The sequence below is a fragment of the Solea solea genome, chromosome 8 (genome assembly GCF_958295425.1).
Source record: "Solea solea chromosome 8, fSolSol10.1, whole genome shotgun sequence".
In the NCBI taxonomy this organism is placed as follows: domain Eukaryota; kingdom Metazoa; phylum Chordata; class Actinopteri; order Pleuronectiformes; family Soleidae; genus Solea; species Solea solea.
Genome location: NC_081141.1, coordinates 3,636,134 through 3,660,250, shown reverse-complemented (window position 1 = coordinate 3,660,250; position 24,117 = coordinate 3,636,134). Strand labels below are relative to the sequence as shown.

The 24,117-nt window shown below is 44.2% G+C and overlaps 2 protein-coding genes across 7 annotated transcripts in view; both read left to right on the top strand.

Annotated features, from left to right (window-relative positions):
- cabin1 (calcineurin binding protein 1) overlaps positions 1-15,816 on the top strand; it is a 42,826-nt gene extending 27,010 nt beyond the window's left edge. For all 6 annotated transcript variants that reach the window (XM_058635850.1, XM_058635854.1, XM_058635853.1 and 3 more), the window contains 8 exons: positions 784-947; positions 1,051-1,147; positions 1,251-1,931; positions 5,662-5,736; positions 11,322-11,586; positions 13,033-13,197; positions 13,305-13,507; positions 14,131-15,816. In XM_058635850.1, coding sequence (XP_058491833.1) covers positions 784-947; positions 1,051-1,147; positions 1,251-1,931; positions 5,662-5,736; positions 11,322-11,586; positions 13,033-13,197; positions 13,305-13,507; positions 14,131-14,274 — 1,794 coding nt within the window. In that variant the 3' untranslated portion in view covers positions 14,275-15,816. The remainder of the gene's footprint in view (positions 1-783; positions 948-1,050; positions 1,148-1,250; positions 1,932-5,661; positions 5,737-11,321; positions 11,587-13,032; positions 13,198-13,304; positions 13,508-14,130) is intronic.
- Positions 15,817-20,513: 4,697 nt separating this feature from the next.
- Positions 20,514-23,648, top strand: tbx16 (T-box transcription factor 16). Its single transcript, XM_058635269.1, has 9 exons — positions 20,514-20,739; positions 20,832-20,991; positions 21,100-21,202; positions 21,525-21,689; positions 21,799-21,945; positions 22,034-22,104; positions 22,195-22,277; positions 22,371-22,584; positions 22,862-23,648. The coding sequence occupies exons 1-9, from the start codon at positions 20,724-20,726 to the stop codon at positions 23,295-23,297; spliced, it is 1,395 nt and encodes a 464-aa protein (XP_058491252.1). The 5' UTR covers positions 20,514-20,723; the 3' UTR covers positions 23,298-23,648.
- Positions 23,649-24,117: the final 469 nt, after the last annotated feature.

The following is a 24,117-nucleotide window of genomic DNA, read 5'->3' as shown; positions in this document are numbered from 1 at the left end:
TCCTGATAATGGCCACGTTTCAATTTTGTCTCGCACGTTTTTCTGAGGCTACTCTGTGCCGCGTGCTCCGTGACTGTACACAGCCTTGGCCGCCATCTGCGCTCGCGTCAGTAACTTCAGAGTGCAGAAGCCTTGCGTCGCCTCACCTGCTGAGAGGACATGTGCTTGTGGGAAAGGGTGGACCTGCCCGTCACAAGACACCCCCTGGTTCTCTCTGCAAAGGAGGGCTGTTTGTTGGTAGCCAAGGCTGCTCGTCTGTTGCATTGCTTGGACAGAGCTGAACACTAATGAGGCCGACTATCACATGTGTCCCCCCCCCCCTCCTTCAAGCCAGACCTCGACATCTCTCCTGCAGCCTCTCCGTTGCCTCATTAAGACTTTCTTCTTTGAATGCCATGTTTTAAACTCACATTAACTGTCACCGATGATTTCTCCTCTACTTTCTGTCATGTCAGTTTTTCCACGTCTCCCAGTTAATTGTTTCTGTGTCATACACTCCAGCCTTTGAACATCTGGTGGAACAGCAAAGACCAGTTATGAAAACTAAATCTTTCACAGATTCACAAAGTAGCCTGTTGGCTGATTAATGTCCAGGCAAATAGGAGATCAGTTACATGTAGATGGCTCCTCATCAACATTTTCTTACTTTTCTCACTGAACCATGTTTTGAAATCTGGTTTGTGACGATCTAAAGTGTCTGAGCCGTGTCCCATTAGCAGTCATTTGAAAAGAAAAAGAAGTTTATCACTTATATCCTTGTTTTTTTTCCTTTCTCCTCTCCAGGGAATCTGGCGTATCCCAGTAGATGAGATTGATCGCCCGGGAAGTTTTGCGTCTCATATGAACCGATCCATTGTCCTCTTGCTGGAGGTGCTGTCTCAGCTGAAGGACCACGATACTCTGCTGAAAGTCTCTTTGATGCTGCAGAGAACCCCTGACCAGGGAAAGTAAGGACCAACCTTGTGTGGTTTCAGTTTCTGTTATGTTTAATGTTTTGTTTTTTCTTCCATGACATTTCTCCTCTCTCCTCTCTCTCTCTCTCCTATGAAGGAAGTATTTACGGGATGTTGATCGCCAGGTTTTGGCGAAGAGAGCATTTTTCCTAACTGTTAGCGTCCTGGAGGACAATCTGAACAGTCTCACTGGGGTGAGAAAACACAACTCATTGTGCACGCACTGAAAGCTGCACAGTGTTTTCAATGTATGCCTCGCACCCTCTTCATGTTGTGACATGTTCTGTTCTCTTTCAGGTATCTGAGCAGCTTCCCAAAGCGCCTGTACCCTCCATGGGGGAGATGACCACAACAGACACATCCAACAGGCCCAGTTCAGAGGACGGCAAGCATGGACTGCCTAAGAAGCCAGTGCTCACAGAGGGAGCTAGTGCCACTGACACAGTGCCCAGGGATGCCTCACAGGCACAACTCACCCCTGCACCACCATCCACAGATAAAGGGAGTACGGTTCAGGAGAGCTTCCCTGTGAAGGTGGAGACGGCTGGAAGTGAGGAGCACAAATCGGCACCAGAGGAACCCATGGAGCTGGACACTGGACACTGGAAGATCTCTGCCGCCATGGATTCGCAGGGCAATAAAATGGAGGCTGGGACATCCCAGATTGCCGTGGAGCCTCAGCAGAGAGTGACTGACGGCAACCGGACAACAGAGCTGTCTTTGGAGGAGCTGAGTATCAGTTCCAGGCAACAGCAACCACAAGCCTCAGCACCCAAGGTCACTTTGGCAGCCGGTGGGACTGATCAGGGCTTAATACGACGGCCGAACAGGAAAAGGAAGCTTCTAGAGGATGTGGAATCTGGAAAGACGTTACTGCTTGATGCTTATAGGGTGTGGCAGCAAGGCCAGAAAGTCATGACCTACGACCTGGCACGCATTGAGAAGATCATGTCCGAGACATATATGCTCATAAAACAGGTACGCACGCAAACATTTGATTCATATTTTAAGTATAATTCATTATTGTTGCAAGTAGTAAGTGCTCTTGAATTCACAGTTCAAACAGTTTCTATTATCACCTCGCTTTAGTGACTTCTTTTCAAAATGCGCCAAGTAACAATAATTCACTTTTTGGACAAACTTAAGCTGCTTTCCATAGAAGGTATTTGGCCTCGGTAGGCTGTCACCTGTATAGAGTGTTGTTCGGTTAAACAATGCAGGTCATTAAATTAAACAATTTTGGTCGTTCACCTCCTGAGCCAGTCGCAGAGTCGAGGTGTGAATGATGGGCTCTCCTGAGATACACCGTCTGTGATTGTAACTCCTGTGTCGTAAAAGTGCTGTGGCTCCTTTTAAGGGCCATGTTTTGTGTCTATTTGTTACATCTTTAGGACGTTTTCTGAGGAACTGGTTCAGTTTATGGCTTAGATTTAAATTGAGGTGTGGTTCTAATTACGTATATGGCTTTCTTTAGGCTGTCCAAATAAATAGAAGTTCATTCCGTGTCCTAAGAAGAACAGCTGCAAGTGTATGTGGTAGCCTGTGCACTGAGGGAGTGCCCCGAAGCAGTATGTGTGGAGCATGAGAAGGAGAAGGGGACTGCACCGATTTAACATTAGCAGAGATAAAATAAGGCACCGATGTGTAATGTTCTGTGCCAGTGGGACAAAATAAATGCCCAGACTTCTCCAGATCAAGTCGAGTGTTCGCGTATCCATCATTTGCTGTTAGCCCTGGAGAAGAAATAACCTCCCATGGTAGGTGTTATCAACTCATTCATCAAACATTAAAAGACAGGGCATTGATTGGTTCATAACACACTTATATCGATATAGTATACGTCATACATCGTGTGTATATTTTACAATAGATTATCTGCATAGACTGTTGACTCTCTGCAACCCTGAGACTTTAGCAGGAGGAGCTGCACGTGTGAACGTGTCACTTGAACGTGACACTAAACAGACTTTACCCTGCCAGCTCCCTTGTACAGTGTTTGTGTAATGTCGGACAGAGCTGATTTACAAACAGACACAGGGCTGAAACATGCTCACGCCAGACTGACGGCAAATACATTGCAATAACACCATGAATGCGCTCACTGGATCGCTGCATTTAACTATGTCCTCGCTTAATGCTTTCGTACTATTAAGTTCAGCCGTGTGCTAGGTTTTGACCTTGTCATGTTGTTTTGGTTTAACATTTTTTTCCGTTTTACTACTGTTTTTGTTGCGTGGTAGAGTGAGTGTGTGCTTGCTTGACGATTAGGGAAACCCCTCTTCTAACTGAATTAGTAACACAACACACATGATAGAGCGGGGGCTTCCCCCGAGTTCCATTTTCAAACATCGCTGCAAATCCAGCTCATGAAGTGTGGTTGTACTTTGACTTCTTAGTCACCAATTCAAGCTCTACGCCTGTGACTTTGGTCTTTCAACTGCTGACTCTAAATGTAGCAACAGCAGGTATTTTCTATTTCCTGAAAGGCTTCATACATAGGTGAAGAGGTGTAATGGAAGCCTCCATCACTTTATACATTTACACAATTGACCCTGAGAGAGAATTATAGCAAGTTTCAAAATACCACAATATTAACACTGACGGCCACATTTTCCTTTATTTTTTAAATGGCTAAAATCTCGTTTCACTGTAAAGCTATGTGCGGCGCATTGATTTGCTCAGCCCATGCTGGCTTTGTTCTCCGTTCCAAACGCTCACACAGACGCAAACACCACAACGCCGGGTTCATCTGTGTGATCGAGACCTGTTTAGAGAATGCCAGGTGTGAAGTGACAAATTTGGAGTTGTCTGCTTGTGATCTGATCTCAGGCTGGTGACGATATGACTGTTGTTGTTTCCCAAACCTTCAAAATTACCCTTTTTTTTTTTTTAAGGGATTATTATCATAGAGGAGCAAAGAAACTAGAACATATTCATAAATGAGAATATGAAATCACATAATTGTGATTTAGAAACATACACTGTAGAGCTGCAACTAACGATTATTTTGATAATCGATTAATCTGTCGATTATTTTCTGGATGAATCGTTTGGCCCATGAAATATCAGAAAACCTTAAAAAATGTTGATCGGTCTTCGTCAAACCAGGAAATGATGATGTTCTCAAATGTCCTGTTTTGTCTACAAACCAAAAGGATTCACTTTGAATGATTTCTTTGTTATCCAGAGCAAAGAAATTAAGAAAATACTCACATTTAAGAAGCTTTAACAATCGGAAAAAAAAATCTTCGAACCGATTATCAAAATTGTTGTCGATTAATTTAGTAATCGACTAATTGTTCCAGCTGTAGGTACATGTATAACTAATGCTTATAAGTGACATTTATCACGCTAATGTTCTCTGTCATCAAAAGTTTGATATGCTTCTTTGCTCCACAGTTGTTGATAGACCACCTCCAGACACTGGTAATAGAGCTGCACAGCAGCACACATCACTTTTACATAGACTCATTAAACTGTGGATCAATGCGAGCTCTACTGAAGCTGCCGTGTCATTGCCAGTGAGCTGCAGACCAGAAGAGAGGGCGGACTAGTTCACTGCAGTTCAGGTGTTAGACCTTTTAAAATGTTTTCTGAGACACACCCTGAGAGAGGAACCAGAACCAGCCGTGACATGTTTCCTATAACCAAAAGGAGTTTTGCAGGCAGTTCTCTGCCTGGACACTTTCCAGTGCAAACTGAGTGTGCACGTACTCGCACAAACAGCAGATGCCTTGTGGTTTTTATGGTCTGCTGCATTGCACTGCTGCTGCTCATATTCATCATGTAAATGCGTACCTTGCGTTATTTTCATTTTCGCTTTATGTTCGCCTGGCGACGAGTTTCTCTTTCAGCTCCACGATTATGTCGGGGAAATAAAAGAGCCGCTAAGTCGTGCGTTCCCGTCCACACAGATGGTCCGAGCATTTGCTGCCATCAAAGTATTCGTTTAACTTTTTAAGTGAGCACATAAATGCCTGCTCCGTCAGGGCCATAAAGAGGTGGAGCTACAGAGTGTCGTGCCAGCATCCTCTACATTTTCCAGCCCTGAGCGGAGCCTCAGAATGTGTTCAGATGACAGCTCGCGGGTGTCACCAAACACTGTCTGTTACTGACGGCGTGATACAGTCAGTCCGGTGAATTCTCTTTTGTGGTATAAAAGGGTGATGTAAGTCTCATTATAATAGTGGTCCTGTATTGAGAAGTCATCAGTGGAAAATGTGTGTGGCCTGAAAGGGAAACGTTATTGCGAGCCAGAATTAATTGAAAGCAGAGGGCTCCATCCTGCACTGAAGCACTGAAGCTTGACTCAGCCCTTGTACCTTTTGAGCATTATTTGAAAGCAGAAATGAGGCAGATCCCTAAACGGCTGCATACAACAAGCTGCTAAAGGGAGCACAACAGCTGTGTGAAAAAAAAAAAGATCACTGTTCAGTGTATGATGTTGTTCTGTAGCGACGCTCACCAACTCCCACACACCCAACTCGCCCAACGAGTCTGTATTTACCGGTGTTTTGATCGGAGGCAGAAGCTCGGAGGAAAAGTCCTGCCGGCTAATATAGAAACGGAAGATGTGTTGTAATTTCAGTGTCACTGTGGAGATATGAGCGTGATATGTACACAAGGACAGAAATCCAAGGTGCATAACACACACGTGAAATGATGTCGCTCTGATCTTATGTCCTTGTTTGTCATGTTCTCCCCTCAGGTCGATGAGGATGTAGCGCTGGACCAAGCTGTGAAGTTCTGCCAGATACAGTTGGCCGCTTCTGCCCAAAGACAGGTAAAATCACACGTCACCTTTTTTACACAAATACAAATGCTTTCAATTTCTCTATAGAATGAGATGATGTTTTCACAGCAAAGCTTCAGTCTACTTTGAAAGGTTTATATTTTCTGCTGCTAGGATCACATTTTAGTTTTTTGTTTTTTTAATCTGATACTGCAAAAAAATAACAATGCATCAAAATCAGTTTTTCTGCCAATCATTGACCCATCCCAGTGATGAATACTAATTATTATCAAATTCTCCTGAAATGTATTTTATGGAAATTATTGTAGATTTCTTTGTTTGTTTGTTTTTCAATAAGAAAACAGTGGAGTTGTGAAAACAAACTCCCCTTTAAAGGGTTAAAATTTCGAAAATATTATTAATATTTGATATGTATATTTTAAGTAGCTTTAAAAGATTGACTCATTTAAAGTGGAAAAAAATATTAACATATAATATTTTTACAGCAGTTTTTGGCAAGGTGGCGTTTTCTGCTGTTAGGAACAAATAAGGACGTTTTTTTTCAAGGGTTAAATACTCACAGCAATATGTAAGAGATGTATAATATGAAGGCAGAAAATAACCATGATATTAAGGAAATGATACATTGAAATACTGGCTACACTGATAAAAGTACAGCTGGTATATTCACAAAATAAGTGTTCATTTGCCAGTTGTTGCAAACTGTGTTTATGTTTTGGTTTGGTGTACCACCCACCACCAACCTCACCGTTACGCAGCGAGGGTTGGCAGCTTGGCCGCAGAGCTACTTCAACGCGGCAAGCTCCAGAAATAAAGTCAGAAATGCCGGCCTTTATCAAGTCTGTCATAAACAACAAAGTAAGGAGGAGGTAGAAGATACAGTAGATGTTGGTTTGGATCATTTTTTCTCCGGACAGGGAAGCAAAATAGAAATCTCTTCTGTCTGACACACGTTGTTGGTGGATATTTAGTATATCATATCATCATGTGACAATTCTCCAGTGCTGCCTGCAGCAGATGCTTTCAGTTTCCACCTATTGAAATTAATAAAATAGACGGTTGTACAGAGTTTTGCATGTGTATGTCTGCTTTTCCGTAAATGTCATTTTTCTGTGTTCCCGGAAACGTTGGTAACCACACAACCACGTTTGAATTGGGATTGCAGTAACTTTTTTAAGCACTAAAGATCGCTGTTCTCGATATTGTACACATACAGTATATCCATGACTTGATAAACACTGTCTTACGTCTAGGCAGTCGCTACTGTCCGAGCAGTAGTTCCATATCAGATCCTCTGGGCCTCAGTTAAGAAAGTTGAGGCTCGTAGGTTCCGGCACGAATAGCCTTTGCGAGAGTTTGTTTACGGTGGATCGCAGGTTGCGAGCCCGAGACCACCCGCACTTCACCCGCCTTCTCCAGCGGCACCATTGGGGATGGAGGCGTGCTGGTTGTGGTTGGGGTGCTTGCAGCGAGCTCCCGGAAGACTTGATTACAGTCGAGGTCCGCCTTAAACTACGCCAGCCCGCCTGGCTCTCCTCCACCAGTTGCAAGACAATTGCCGTTGGAGACTTTAAGGTTCCAAAACCTAGTAACCCAACTCAGTAGTTACAGTCACCTGTGCACTGATCCCATGCATGACCTCCCCACTGTACCTGGATGCAGTTTAGTGTCATACCCAGGACCCTGTCTTATGTGGACAAATAGGCACTGCAACCACCTTGGCACCACAGTGACCTCCAGCCAAGACGATATGATCTGCCCGAGTTGTCCTGGTTTACACGTCACTCATCTGCCCGTCAAAATGATGTAAATGCTAACTTGCCTTTCGTGGAGCTCATAATAGCCGGTTTGGTTTAAATATGGACGTGCCATGCGGCATCTGTTGTAAAAATATGCCAAACTGATGAGTAACTCAGTAATTCCCAGACTTATTCTGGTCTGTCCTACTCCAGTCTGCCAGGACTAAATATAGCCCACAAGGGTCCCTGTTGTCCCTTTAGCCTCACTTGCTACTTTCCTAACTTGTCATCCGCTTTAAATGAGCATTGGTGTGTGTGTGTGTGAGTGCGCATTTTCTTAGAACAACAGAATTTATACAATATTGTGTATTAGACCATTGATCAGTGTTTGTCCAATTACAGCAAATGTGTAAAGCTAATGCTCCGTCTTTAGCTCCCATATTTGTTATTGAAACATGAATTGCTCATCCTCTCCGTGACTCCCCTTTCCTCACATCCCTTCCTCCTGCCTCGTGCCCACACACAGTCATCAAGGGTCTCTCTGCCCACATCCTGTTGTCACGGTGATGTTCCCCCAAAACCTCCGTCTCATGAGAAATAGCTGTGGGCTAAAAAGATCGGTTTCTTCTTTCTCACTTATCGTATGGTTTTATTTTCCGTATGATTCTTTTCATTTCATTGTCAAAGTTTGGTGCATAAACCCACGACGTGGAGATAATGGTGCAGACTAGGCACACAGGGAAACCTCTTTGTGCGAGCGCGCTCTGCAGTCTAATTGAACCTCTGTTTATGTGTAATTATAGTGTCACCCGCTCATGTTGGGGTTTGAGATTAGTTGCACTTGTGTGTAGGTGAGATAGTGGACTGTACACGTTTTAGCCGATTCTCATGTTCCTTTAATATTCAGGCTCATTTCCCTTATTGTCCTTATTGTTACTGCCCAGGAGTGAGTGTGTGTATTATGTTGTTGACTCTCTTTGGCTTGACTCTGGGGGACATGATAGTGGTCCTTCATTAAAATCCTTCAGTGTCACTCTGTGTTTTAATTTCAGTTAATATATTCCTCCAGTATCTTGGAGCACTTATCCTTTGAAGGACGGGCGGGGGAGTTTGTAGCCACTTCCTGTCGACAGTGGGCGAGTACAGAGCAGAGGTACAGCCTGGGTTTCTGTCGTGCTAAAGTGCAACCGGGGTTTTGCCACCACGTCGAACACGTTTGTGCCATCTGTAATAACAAAAAAACAGAGTTGATTTTGAGCAGTTAGTACTTGTTTTTCACAAGTTTAATACCACTTTGGTTTCTTACTCTGTCATTGAGAGTACAGATGGCACAAGACCACTTTTTCGTGTAGTATACCGATGTCACAAACCTGCTATCAGTTCAGTACAGTCATTTTAGACTTTTTTTTCCCAACTATTAAGCTGTTAAGAACACGTTTGTGCCATTTCAAACCATTTCGAAGACCCAATTCTCCATGTATGTAACATATTATTCTACCGTATTCCCACAACATGACTCAGCTAAAATGTTGCTGATTTTTATTTACATTTTTACAGTACAGCGATGTGTGTGTGTGTGTGTACATACATACATACATACATACATATATATATATATATATACATACATATATATATATATATATATATACACACACACACACATCGCTGTACTGTAAAAATGTAAATAAAAATCATGTGTATATATGTGTGTATATATGTATATATGTATATATATATATATATACACATATATATACGTATGTGTATATATATATATGTGTATATATGTGTGTGTGTGTGTGTATATATATATATATATATATATATATATATATATATATATATATAGGATTTTTGACCAGTACTGGATCATCGCTAACTAATACTTCACATCACTGTTTTCACTTAGATGTCGTTAGTTGTTAATGTTTGGTCCAAAATGTTGCCACTAGAGAGTTGAGTGTTTGTTTTAGTGACTTTTCAGCTTTTAAATGTGAATATTTTCTAGCTTCTTTGCGCCATATAACAAAAAAAAAGTCATTAAAGCTGAATAATTTAGCTTTTTATCAACATTTTCTGGACTAAACAATCAATGAATTAAATCAGAAAATAATCGACAGATTAATCAGTTCTGAAAATAATAGTTTTTATCGTTATGGTGAAACTTTACAGAGGGCAACCCGCCGGTTTCCACTTGGGTGAATTGGTTTCTAAGGATTTGCTCATCAAAGAATATGAAAGACGTATGCTTAACAGAATTGCTCTCTCTGTTTGTCTTCTTTTCGGCTGTGCAATTTAATTAAAAAACGTTGAGCTGGCCAAGCCTTCAGTTGTGTTGAAAAGACGACCGAACATTTCACAACTGCTCTAATCAGATTTAAAGCCCAATCTCGATGATTGCAAAGAAGATCTTGACCCGAGTCTGGCTGCCAGCAGCTCACTCACTGCGGTTTTCTCAGAGTTTGTCGTCATGCGCGTGGTTCTGTTTCCTGTCGAATGATATGAATCGTCATCCGCGCTGCCACCGCAGTCCGTCGATGCTATGATCTAGGTTTTGGAGGCGACTCCTTGTTTGTTTTTGCCTCTGCTGTGTGAATCCCACAGGGATCATACTCTGCTCTGATTCAGAGACACAATTTGACTTCTAGTGTGTGTGTGTGTGTGTGTGTGTGTGTGTGAGTGCAACACGACAAGAAGAAAAAATTATTCTCTGTCCATTTGTGTCACCAGCACCTTTTATTCTTGTTAAACTAAATCATTGAGGGAGACAATTATGTCTTGTTTTTTGATCGTGGGGCAATAATCTTTACTGTATTGTGTCTAAAATAAAATAAAATAGATAGAATAAAATAAAATACAATATAGTAAGAAAATTACAAAAAATAAAACATTTAAAAATTAAATTACACAGTATAGAGTAAGTATCAGGTAAGTAGGAAAGTGAGTGGACATTTACGACGAGGAGTTAAATATCCGAACAGCAGTGGGGATGAAGGACTTTTAATGTTATATGCAGCAAACAAACCAGAAAATAATCATATTTCACATGCTGAAAACACTTGTTTTCATTTATAAACAAAGCAGAGTTAACATGAGTGCAACCCTTTTTTTTTTATTATTTATTTCTGTTCCTTCTCAATGATCTTTTCAATCCACACACCTGATTCAAACGGTCTGCAGAAGCCTGATAACGACCCACTCATTTGGACACATGCAGGGCAAGTGGGTCCCGAGGACCAGGACTGAGAAACACAGCTGTAAAAGCATTTTACTGAAATATTAAATCATTTATTTCTCCAGCCTTGTTCATATATATGTTTTCCATACTGTTCATGTATGGAAAAACATTCACTGCCACTAGGTGGAGCACTGGTACCATCACTGCAGACCAAAACAAATGCTTCCAGCCTCTAAACATTTAACCCACAGACACTCCATGTGCTCCTCTCTTTCTTAAAAACAGAAAATAGTGTCGAGCTGCTAAATTCATAAAAAGCAAATACATGACATTTGATTTGCTCTGGCTGGAGACTTTGATTTAACACTGAAAAAGCAGGGCAGGTACATTCCTCTGTGTTGCCATGACAGCGGCCGTGGGAGCAGGGCGGCTGTTGTCACGGGTTGTTTGTGCCGCTCTTGTGTCCATAAGTGGTCCTCAAACCAACATCCAGGAAGATGAGTGCGGCGTCGAGCCGAGCCTCTCGCCAGCACCCTGTCACGACTCGCCTCTGAGCGACATCACACCTCTTTAAAAAGGGACATCAGTGCTTTTCGAAACAGCCGAGACTGATATCGCTAATGTATGTTGTTTTAAAAACAGTGGATCTCTAAGGTCGCTTGAACCTGAACCCGCTCTCCCTCTGTTTCCAACAGTCTGCAGGCGATGCCCCGACCACTCCAAAGTACGCCAAGGAGCACCGAGACCTCTTCTTCCCCGCGTCCCTGCCGACGCCCGTCCTGCTCAGCCACTCCGTGCTCAGCCACCCGTCGTCCGCCCAGGACGGCCAGGCCCGAGTGGTGTACGAGCCCCTGAGCAAGATGTCCCGGCCTCAGGCCTCGAGCTTCCACGATCAGCAGCAACACAGGCGAGCGGCGGGCCACGCCGCCGCCGCCGCCATGGCCTTCCTACCACACACAGGTACAGTCACCGGCATCCTCTGCCTTACATGAAACTGCTGTGCTGTTGCTGAGGTGGAGCTTTGAGAAGATCCTAGTGAACAGCAGGGGGCGCCTGCAGACCAGGCTTGTTGCATAACAACAGCCTCTGCCCTGGTTGTGAATTGTGTTTTGGGTTTTCCCTTAAAAAGAGAGTTAGATATCAGTGTTTTTCCTGCATTATTAGTTTTGTTTAATATCTGAAATCCAGTGTCTTCCTCTTGATTTCCTGGTGTTTATATGCTTTTGATATTCTTTCTCTATGAGGCAATTAGTGGGTGGTAAACAACAGTGGAGTCAGCCCTGTTGTTGTTGTGTAGGCTGTTTTCATGTGTTTTCTCTGAGCTGGAGTAAGTGCTCAGTAAGTGGAGCGATCGATTTGGCTTCATTCAGATTCAGTCGTCCCTGTTTTTACTTGCGTCTCAAACATTAGCTGCAGTTTATTTCATCGATATCGCCGGTGATCTTGTTTGAAAACTTGACTTTGATATTTATTTATTTTTTTAAATGGAGGATTTTACTCAAATGTTTGTTTAAAAGCTATTTAATCCGGGGTTATACCAACGATGTCAATTTATGCTCCGGAGGCGGAGGATGGTTTTTAGTCATCGCCATGGTAACAGCGCTGTCCTCCAGCCTGCTCATGTACCTCCTGATCAGTTTATCCTGCCACTTGTTTATGTGTATCAAGTAACAAGATTGTGTCTTGATTTTTTTGATTTTGGAGAAATAGACTTTAGATTATGTTTGTCTGTATGAGGCTGCTGTCATTTTTAATCTTAGGATAAACACAATTAATAGTTTTGTGAGTGAAACACTAAAGTGCAACCCCTTTTTTTTTTTTAATGAATTACCCGCAACACAACAGACGCGCCGACTCGCACCTCCTGCGTCTTCACCGTTCTAGTAAATAAATCTGTGTCGCAGCATAAAACCGTCGCAGAGGGAGCACAGGTGTTACCGGGCAACATTAAGTCATAATAACACTTGTGTAAAACAGATGTGTTCCGCTGCTGCACCCACTCAAAGTCATGTGACCAACTGCAACCCTTTTTTTTTGTCATGTAAACAGACGCAGATGCAGAATACACACCTTTTTTGGTTTGGTTTATGCAGATACCTGGGTTTTGTGTGTGTGTGTGTGTGTGTGTGTGTGTGTGTGTGTTATGTAACAGTTTCCAAGGCAACCGTAATGGGAGGACAGTATAAATGTATTTTTGTTTGAATTTTTACTGTCTGACCTGATGATGAACTTTTAGTCATTTACTGTTCAGTCATTAAATAATAGATTAAAAAAGTCTAATCTGATGGAGTCAGCTAATTGGCATTTATACCAAAAATGACATAGTAATCTGTCGTAATCTGTGCGGATGAGGAAGTTTAATTAACATATATTGTTTTTGGGGTTTGTGTTTTTTTTGGCCGACAGATGAGCGGGAGGAGCTCCCAGAGGGACTCTCGTACCGACATCAGGAGTCCCACCTCTGTCAGCAGATGAAACTGACCACTGTATCCCAGGGGCAGGACTCAGCAGCAGCAGCAGGCTGGTTCCAGGAGGAAACTGCCACATGTAGCACCGCACAGCCTTGTCCAGGTCTGCACCTTTTTGAATAGCAAGCGTGACACTTCATATGCATGTGTCAATCATTTTAAAAAAATAGGAAATAAATAAAAAAATGCCCTCTGGTTTCGCCTCCACAGACCAGCAGCAGTACTCGACGAGTGATCAATCAAAGCTTCCAGACCCCAGCCGAATCCGCTCGCGCGTCCCGCCCACCATGCCAAAGCTTTTCATCCCCTCCACCGTCACCAAGTTCCCGCCAGAAATCACAGTAACACCCCCGACACCCACGCTCCTCTCCCCCAAAGGCAGCATCTCAGAGGAAACCAAACAAAGACTGAAGGTACGTCGTCGGTTTGCCCGGGAGTGGCGGCGACCTTTCCGCCGAGCGGTCCCCGTCACGTGCGGCTTGTCTTGTGCTAAGTTGATGATGTTGTCAAATGTCTTGTTTTGTCCACAAACGAAAATGATTCACTTTTAATGAATTCTTTGTTATCCAGAGCAAAGAAATGAAGAGAGTACTCACGTTTAAGAAGCTTAAACAATCGGAAATCTTGTTTTAATCACAAAAAAAGCTTCTAATCGATTATCAAAATAGTATTTAGTCATCGATTCATTGTTTCAGCTCGAGTACTTAATGTTTCAGTGTAGCCTGATTCACTTGTGCTTGTCTCGGCTCTTTTTTCTCTGTCACTTGTGTGGACTCACACACACACACACACAAACACACACAAACTTGTACATTCAGATTCATTAAAACGATAATTTTGTACTTGCAGTCGTGACATCAGTGTGTATTGAATTAAAGGGCGAGGGAACGCCTAGATCTAGACGCAACCACCATGATACCATGTGTGAACATATGACTTGGATGACTGAGGATGGATGTGCGTGTGTGTAAATAAGCATACAGTATACACGCCGTAGAGTCTCAACAGTGACCCCTGCTGTCTGCTCCTTTTACAGAACGTCATCCTCTCATCTCAGTCGGCAGCCACGGTCAAAAAAGACACTCTAAGTCAGCCGGCACTGGAGGTGCAGGAGACGTCCAGCCAGGAGTCGTCTCTGGAGAGCGAGTCGGACGAGGAGGACGATTACATGGACATCTGAACTGAACTGAACTGAACTGAACTCGCTCCAGGACCTGGCCCTGGCTCCATCAGACTCCTCAGCAGACCTGGAGTGGCACGTGTCCCCGCGGCTCTCTGTGCTTTTTGTATCCTCACGTGAGACTGAAATAAAAAAGCAGTGTTGTCGTCGTCATGTGGCTGTCATGTTTGCGTGTGGCTGACGGTGTGCATGACTCCAGTCCCGCAGCATGTCATGTGACGCGCCGGCTCGACCGTACGCTGGATCCGACGCGCTCACACACACACACACACACTTGCCCTCTTTATGCGTGTTGGTTCTCAAAGCTGCAGCTAAATCCTTCAAATCTCACCCACGTGAGGTGCCTCAGTCTGGACTGAGCTGCCTCCCCTCCCCCCCCCCCGCATGAGATTTTTATTTACAAAACATTAATTGTACTGAATTAATGAATAGAATGATATATTTCTATGTGGGCTGTGCACGGCCACACGACCTGTAGCAGATTGGAAATGTTTACACTTAATATTTGGGATTTTTATGTTGGCACTTAATTGTGTGCTATTTTTGTACCGACTGTATTTCTTGTAATAATATTTGTCCTCTCTGAATCTTTTCGAGTAGCCGAGTGCAACAGTTCTTAACCAGGACGGACGTCGTCCCGGACACCAGCACTGATACGGACGTTCTTTCAAATTAGCCTTTGTACATGTCACGATCCAAATATCTTTCCACAAGGTTTGGCTGTAAATGGGGGTTTGAGTATTGGAGCGTGCGCATGTGTGAGAGGGTAACGGTCGGGGCCACGTTTGATTCCAGTCAACTCAGGAAACGACTCGCCGTTAACAGACACTTTACGTGATCTTTCCTGACTTGGGTGGAAATGAGATGCATGCTGGGCCAAAGTCTCTTCTACAAATAACATGCCTTTCCATTCAAAACCACTTTGGTGAATCTATCTTAACTCAGAGGAAGGCACAAGAATGCTTTTTACAGGTTGTTTTCTACAAATAGAAAGATTTTTGAACAAAAAAAAACAAAAAAAAAACCCATAAAGCGTCACCCTTGATTTAAAAGAGAACAGTTTTTGGCGTTGTTGGGTTTTTGTTTCTCTTTGCTTCAGTGAATGTAACCATGTTTAACTTGGCCCGGACTGCTTTAAGGGAACTGTTCTCTACGTTTGGACTGAGCGCGTTATTATAGATGTCAAACCAAAACCACACATTTCCTCTGTGTGAATCTGAAAACATCAGATATGACGGCGTTTGTCATCTCTGGGCTTTCTCGGAAAAACGGTAACGGATGTGAATTATTTTTACGTTAAGTCCTCGGAACACATGTATTCACACGGATGCCAGAAATTCCCATTTATTTACCAGAAAATGTGCAAATCGTGGTTGTATGTTTGCAGCCTCCCCCTCCCCGGCCTGGATTATTTGTAAAAAAAAAAATGGAAGCACACTCACTTGTTACCTGTACAGTGTTTCAGGAAAAGTCAATGTAATGCATGAGCAGACACTACAAACTGTTTTATATCACTGTATTAAAAAAAAGAAAAGAACTTAATGATTCTCTGCTGATGATTTACTGCCAGTTTCATGGCTCATGAATCAGATTTCAGTCGGAAAAATCTCACCTTAATCCAGACGACGGGAATAAATGTGTATTCTTTTTATTTATTTATTTTTGGAAACCTCTGTTTGCATTTAAAATGGAAGTGGATAATTAGATGACTAGAATATACAGTAACAGCAGTCAAGTTAAAGGTGATATTGTGATGTAATAAGGAGGAAGGATGACAGGTTACGAGAACTACTATTTCTACCATCTTTGCATGGAAAAGTGTGTGATTCAAAACTGATAATTAAGCACATTATGAACTTGAAGCAATTAATGTGTTTTTGAGTGCAATTAAAATACAATAACTCATCAACTCTTAAATAAGACAAAATAAGACAAAAAACATTGTCTTATTACTGGATGTAAATCAGAGTTAAAAGTCTCTGTGTCGAGTCACCAGGCTCCTGCTGGAGCTCTGGACTCCAGGACCACCCCGCTGACCGCAGACTCTGCGGTCAAAGGGCTCGTACACACTGGTGTGAAGTCTCCGACACGAGGGAAGTCATTAGTCTTCATTAGCAACTTCCAGGAGCTTCTTATGAAGTGCTGTGAAGTTGTCGTTTGCCCCCTTTGCCGGGCAAGCTAGATGTGAGGTTTGTTTTCTTATGTGGGCCAAATGTGAGCTCACCCGGCCCCTCCTCTCTGCGTGTGAGATCACGGCCACTCTGCAGTAGAAGATATTAAACCTCCCCTTGTTTGGTTTTTGTTTATTGTTAAAGTCGTCACTGCTTGTGCACCCTTGTGTTATTTATGTGATGAATTTTTCCATGTCAGGTTGAGGCATGTTTCCCCTGCCACGTGATTTAGTTAAATCCCCCTGTGACTTCATGTTGTTTGCAGCCGTGGGGCTGCTATCTCTCCACAAACCCCTCAAAGTGGCCAATTAAGCATCAAAAGAGCATGCTGCATGGCTAATGTGAGCGAAAGGTGTGAGATTTCTCGTCAGCCCACTCCGGGGGCTCTTTATTGGGCCGCTGCAGAGCCGTCTGATCCCTGGGCCCTGGCTGTATATTGGCAGCTGTTAACTGTCGAGCACAAGGAGCTGTGCAGTTAAAGCAAATGGCCAAAGACTGACACCTGAGAGGAGGAACATCTCTGCTGACGGTGGTCAGGAGGAGAGAGTCAGTGGTAGATCGTGGATCTTAAAGGTCCAGCGTGTAACTCTGTGTTTGTACAAGTGTAGAATAGACACTTGAAAACATAAAGATAATGAAGTTTTCTTACTGGGCCCTGCTTTACAGAGGCTGCCGTCTTTCTACAGTGTGCATTTTATTTATTTTCCTCTAAATGGGAGCATCATTTTACAAAGTTTACATTATGTTCTACTGAAGATGACCTGAAACTAGTAAGACCATTAAAGGAATACTTCACCGACTTGCATTGAGCTTTGTATTACTAGAACAGGGGTAGTATTTTTCAATAATTGTGCTTCCCAACCTCGAGAAATATCTTCATTCTTTTTTTGCTACGTGCCCACCAGTGACACTTGGTCCAAGGCTTGAAACTGCAACACTAATTCCGCACTTTGTAGAATTCCTCATTCCCAGAATGTAAACAGTGTCTGCCATTTTTGCTAACAGCTAAATTAGCACCAGTTGTCACTGGTGGGCACGTAGCAAAGAAAAGAAGTTAGATATTTCTCAACTCAGGGGAACCTGAGGTTGGGAAGCACCATTTTTGAAGTATTCCTTTAAATTCCTCATGAAAATGTTCAGATGTTATAACTCAAGTGAGAAGAAAAGGAAGCTAATTAATGTAAGCAGTGTCCGCCATCTTTGCTAACACGTATGCTAACAGGACCAATTGGTGGGCATGTAGCAAAGAAAAGAAGGAAGATATTTCTCAACTCAGGGGAAACTGAGCTTGGTAAGCACAATATTTCAAAATAAATACTACCTCCATTATAGTCATACAAAGCAAAGTATTATTTTAATGCCTCAGGAAAATGTTCACATGTTATAACTCAAGTGAGAAGAAAAATAAGCTAATTTTCACCCCTTGGTGGGGTTAACTGCTACTTCCAGACTACTTTCTACACTTAATAAGAATCATTTTCATATAAGGTCTATGAATTAAACCAACACAGTCTTGCAGGCCACACTCGTAGGGGGACGGGACCTCATAACCAGAATGTAAACAGTGTCTGCCATCTTTGCTAACAGTTACGCTAACAGGACCAAGTGTCACTGGTGGGCACGTAGCAAAGAAAAGAAGGAAGATATTTCTCAACTCAGGGGAAACTGAGGTTGGGAAGCACAATATTTAGAAAAAAAATACTACCACTATTATAATAATACAAAGTTAAATATTCCTCAGGAAAATGTTCAGATGTTGTAACTCAAGTGAGAAGAAAAAGGTGGTGATGTTATAACTGCTACTTCCAGACTACTTTCTACACTTAATAAAGGATCATTTTCATATAAAGTCTATGAATTAAACCTCAGGCTGGCTTCGCTCTCCCCTCTCTCATCCCTGACTTTTTGCCCTCAGGCCATGAACCCGAGGCCTTTTACCAGTCACCCCTGTCACCTTTAGAGCCGGTGCATAATGGGATTGACGCGGCTGCTGCTGAAATATACACCTCAGCTCTGACACTGACGCTGCACTTTTCTGCTGCTCAGAGCTGCAGAGAGAATTCATCGTCAGAGTCCCCATTGTCTCCCTCTGCTCTCGTGAAACGTGTGTGTGTGGGGAGGGGAGCTGGTGAGGAGAACCCCACTCGACCTGTGGTGAATAACTCCTCCTCAACAACTGGTTTCACATAAGGTGGAATATAAAACCTCCTCAAGGCCAATGTTTGTGGCAGCAACACATTAGAGCCGGACGGGGTGTGGGGGCAGTTAACGTGTGCGTGAGTGCGTTCTTAAAGTGCATCATTAAAGCAACGGGCGTTATTCCCCTTTTTATTTCACATCGACCCAGAACAAGAGCCTCAAAGAGGCCGAGTCAATATTTTCACGGGAGTGGCTTTTGTTTTTGTTTTTGTTTTGCAGTGCAGTAAACGTCTCTTTATGTACATTTAACTGCTGATTCCACAGAGTGCAGAGTTCCTCTGCAGCAAAACTGCCCCACTTTGGTTTTGGGTCTGTCGTGCATGCATACAGTCACACAGAGAGCCGACTGTATGCATGCACAGGCGGCGACAAAGCAACGTCAGGTGGAAGTGGGAGTGTTGTCGTGCTGCCGAGAAAGAAAGAAAGAAAAGTTAAATGAGATGTGGAAAAATCACCTCAGTTCAAATTATCATGTCAGTGGAAACTTTTTCTCTCTCTCAATGCTAATGCTCCGTGTTTAGCATTTGTTTTGCCTGCAGTAAATAAGACGAGGGAGGATTGTGTCTGATATACACTGTAAAAAAATGTTTTATTAATACACAATAAACAACAGAGCATCACAATATGCAACTGACAGCAAGAAAATATGTATTCATTGAACTAGAAACCTGTGTTTATCTATTTCAAATAGAACAATTCATTTTCTACAAACTGTGGTGCAAATATCCTTTATAAAGTAGCTTTATTATTCTTACGACGATTCTGTCCACAATAATTCCTAAAAAACAATTATCAGAGCAGCATTTAAACTTAAATATGACATTGTTTATAGGGTTCAAATTCAAGCTTTTGGCCGCGTCATAAATGACACATTTAGGTGAATATATACACACATGAATGATTGTTTCACTGCTTTTTTTTTTTTTAATTCACATTACAAGAGTTACCCTCAACTTATTATATTATTATTATTATTTTCAGTACTTGAAATCCCTTGAGGATGCTTCAGTGTTACAGTTTGGTGGATTTGTGGCTGGACGTGTGTGAGGACGGCCCCGGGTTTGTCTTTATGCCGCGACTCCTCCTGTCCCCCATTCACGGCTGACTTGGACCCGTGGTGCTAACTGGCTGTTAATTGCCTGCCTATACACGGGGCTTTCTCTGCATGCAGAAACCAGCTCCTTGAAGGGAAACTAGCTTAATGAGATTATCTATCAGAGCAGGGGCCTGTCTAGACAACCCAATACACAACCCCCCCGCCCTCCCCTGCCTGCACTCCTGCAGGCGTCAGAAGACGCCCCCCAGGTAAAAGTTACCTGCAGAAGAAGTTCACGTTATCATCGCGCCATTATGGGTTTACACAGCGTCTCCCACCCACCACGTCATGCCTCTGACAGACAGAGCTGAGAGTGAGGCAGTAAAATAAGACCTTTTTTTTATACCTATAAAGATTAAAATATGGCAGGAATGATATTTAAATACTTGTATTGACTCATTTTTGAGATAAAACTGTGGTTTATTCCACTGCCGTGTCAAAGGGGTTTATCACGTTGCACAAACACACTAAATAGCCTTCTCACATGTGAGTTATATCTGTGCGAATGATATTTACACAGACCGTGGAGCCGCTCCGCAGCAGAGAGCTCGCTCCGTATTTGTTTTAAAGTCTCTTAGCAGTTAATAAAGAAGCATTTCCTCCGCAGCCCTTCCTGTGGGGATGGTATCAATGCTCTGTTAAGTCTCTTTGATTTCCGCTGCCCTCCAATCACAGTGGGACATTGACTCAGGATTGTGTCACTTCAAAGCCTGGGAATGGTTCTCTTGATCCCACCCACTCCAGGTCTCCCCTTAAAAGTCATGGTCACTGTGACCCTGCAGGACTCAAGACCTCTGACATGTTGTAGCAACAAGCCCTTTGTGACCCTGCGACTCCCTGATCTGCTGCTGGATTTCTGATTTTCCTTTATTTTGTTTGACAAACGGGAGAAGAGAGTTGAAGAAGTACTTTGGATTTCACCGATACATGGATTTTTACTGCCTCTGAATCTCTGTGAACATTTCCTGTGCTGAACCTGAACAATGCAGTCCCTCATAGGTGAGTGATGAGCAGACTTTCGGTTTAGTCTTTATCACTTTTATCTACCGCGCGTCTCTTAATCCCGAGTTCTGCCACTTTTTATCCTCTAGACTTGAAGCCCAATTTCAACTGCCCTCCTCCGCCGTCCTCCATGGCTGCCGGGCCTGATGCTTATCTCCAGGGTAACATCAGGATGACTCTGGAGGACCCTGAACTCTGGAGGACCTTTCATGAGATTGGGACCGAGATGATCATCACTAAACCTGGAAGGTAGGAGGGGGAAAAAAACTACCAAAAACGCAAATATTAAATGCTAAATGTTTGTTTTCCTCTATGTCTGCATTTGCTCATCCTGTCTTCGTCATTGGTGTTGTGTAGGAGGATGTTTCCACACTGTAAAGTGAATCTCACCGGCCTTATTCCCTGCGCCAAGTACATCCTGCTGGTGGATATGGTGCCAGAGGACGGGTTCAGGTACAAGGTAAGACAACACGGCAGCTCTTTCACTTATCCATTTTAGTGTTATAGATATCTCACAGTGGTCACCGCTCTGCTCAGACAAGACATCCCCGTGTTTAGCACCCTCCACCCCCCCACCCCCTGACACTGTACATCAAAGGCTGCTATCTCTTCCTGTTTTTCTATCCCCTGCTGGGAGCCCAGTGTCGTTGCCCCTATCTCTGTGGGTGGTACCTGCCAGCCGTCACTCACGCTCACACACACTGTGGGAATGAAGGAGTCTGTAAATCACCTTCCTCTCCCGACAGTCTCGCTGACTGTGTGTGTGCTCTTTCCCCCTACAGTGGAATAAAGAGAAATGGGAGGTGGCAGGAAAAGCGGAGCCCCAGCCTCCCTGCAGGACCTACCTCCACCCCGACTCTCCAGCACCGGGGAGCCACTGGATGAAGCAGTCCGTCTCCTTCCTCAAGCTCAAGCTCACCAACAACACACTGGACCAGCACGGCCATGTAAATAACGCTCACTGTTTTCTGTCATCACCGCTCAGTTTCAGGGATCCTCCGGGGCCCAAAGTGTCCGTAAAACCGGCCCCTGACATGTTCTTCTTCCTCTGTGCAGATCATCTTGCACTCCATGCACCGGTACCACCCGCGCTTCCACATCGTCCAGGCCGACGACCTGTTCAGCGTCCGCTGGAGCGTCTTCCAGACCTTCACCTTCCCCGAGACGTCCTTCACGGCCGTCACCGCCTACCAGAACACCAAGGTCAGCTTAAACCCGGTCCACGCTGCAGGTGGGACCTCGCGTCACACACGAGTGAGACATTAACTGAACGTTTTCCTCTCGTTCACAGATCACTAAACTGAAGATTGATCACAACCCGTTTGCTAAAGGTTTTCGAGAGGAGGGTACCAATAAGAAAAGGTATGTGTCGCACCAGTCGTACTCATGTAGTGGATTGAAGTGTTAAATATGTTGTAGTGTTCTTATGAAGTCCTTCTTCTTCTGCTTCAGGCGTCCCAACAAGAGCCCGTCCTGCCTGGAGAAGCGGCAGAAGATGTCCGACACGAGGGACTCCGAGGAGGAAAATCCACAAGGTACAAACTCGTCTCCACCTTCCCGTGTGCCTTGAATGCATCTTTATTTTTCCCCGTACTCGTTTTGACGACCTGGTGTTTTTTTTGTGTCAGATTTCCTCCACTCGTCATACGAGGGCTACGACGGAGACGAAGCCGAGCTGCCCAAAAAGAAAGAGGTGGACGACATCAAAGAGGAGCGCTACTCGCCGTGGACAGCGGAGAGGGAGCACCGGGCGAGGACGGAGTCTCCCGCCGGGGCCGAGGCCAGAGATCTGTACAACGCAGAGCAGCTCGTTCCTGCTCCCGCTTCTTATCAACTGTACAGGTACGATCTGCCGAAATGACTTAACAGTGTTGATGCTGAGCTACCACTGCATGTGCACCTCCAGTCGGACTCAGAAATCCCAGAAGAAGCTGGCACACAGATAAGGATTAGGATTAACACATCTGCAACAAAAAAGCAGTGAAATTCAGGCCTGCTACATGTGTTTAGACTGATTTTATGCTCTGTATCGTCTTAAAGATGGAAACACACTGTGTGTTAGAGCCAGGTCTGACAGTATTGCTTGACAAACCACTGTTCCTTCCCCCCCCCCCCCCAGGTTCCATGAGTACGGGAAGGCTCCCTCACCCTCCTCCAGCGTCAGCAGCAGCAACGGCGGCTCAGAGCGCGGCAGCTTCGAGTCCAGGGTCCCCGACATCGCCACCGTGCCCGATCACGACTCATCCAAGCCCCACGAAGTCGCCGGCCCTTCGCCGTGTGGCCCCCAGCACCTGCCGGGCCCCCAGGACTACCCCGGGGTTCTCAACATGACCGTGGCGCAGGCTGGGAAACCGGGAGTCATCGGCCACCACATCTACAGCCCCTACAACGCTGAGCAGCCTCTGGGCCAGTGGAGCAACCCCGGTCCGACCCAGTATCCACCCCCTCACCACCTGACCGCTGACTACACCGCGCAGGCCGTGCACCACGGCTATCACCATGGCAACGTGGCCGAGTGGAGCCAGTACCCGCTGTTCTCGTATTCCTGCTGGTGAAGGGACCGTCGGTGTCGACGTGACTGAGAAGTGACGCTGCTGTTTTACTGAGTCAATGCATGTTTACACAAAAGACTGAGGGGCCCCTGAGGCCCTCGAGGGCCCGGTTTGCCAGAAGAGAAAACCTCACAGATGAGGAGTCCTCTGCTCAGACTGACAGGATTCAGGCTGAAGGATTAACTCCGAATGATGAACGAACGGATGAATTAAGTGTTTTATTTATTTTGTATTTCATCTCATGCTCGAGTGTAAATATTATTTTTGTATAAAAAAAAACATTCAAATGTAAGTGTGCAATTGATGTGCTTCTTCAAGTTGTGATGTGATCTGAAAAATAAAAGGCTAAAATCGGCACGGCTGAGCGTGATCGTGTGCACTTTACACAGAAAAACACATTCGTGCGATACAGTAATTCATTATAAATATAGCACATTTGTCTTATTTTGTTTTAAAAAAGCAGGTTGAGTGCAGGCGTGCAGGCTCTGCAGCAGACCTCGGTCACCATCTGTCGTTGGTGAATGTTTGTATTTGCTCTTTTGTTGACGTAACGAGCGTCGCTCTGCAGTTGTGACAGAGCCCAGCATGCATTAAAGACACTGTAACGCCGAGGCCCTCCGCTCATAAAGCCCCGCACGACTCTCATTCTCCATCTCAAAGAGCCTCTAAAAGGCATGTAAATGGGGGGGCCCCCCCATCTCCTCCACCCTGGGTGGATATGAGCCGCTAATGACTGCTGTAAAAGTGCAGGGGGGGGGGGGGAAGGGGGGAGGATATTTATATATATATATATATATATATATATATATATATATATATATAT

Coding starts and splice junctions, on each gene's coding strand:
- tbx16 (XM_058635269.1), top strand. Junction 22,105..22,194: donor GAGGGTACCAATAAGAAAAG/GTATGTGTCGCA, acceptor CTTCTGCTTCAG/GCGTCCCAACAAGAGCCCGT. Junction 22,278..22,370: donor CGAGGAGGAAAATCCACAAG/GTACAAACTCGT, acceptor TTTTTGTGTCAG/ATTTCCTCCACTCGTCATAC.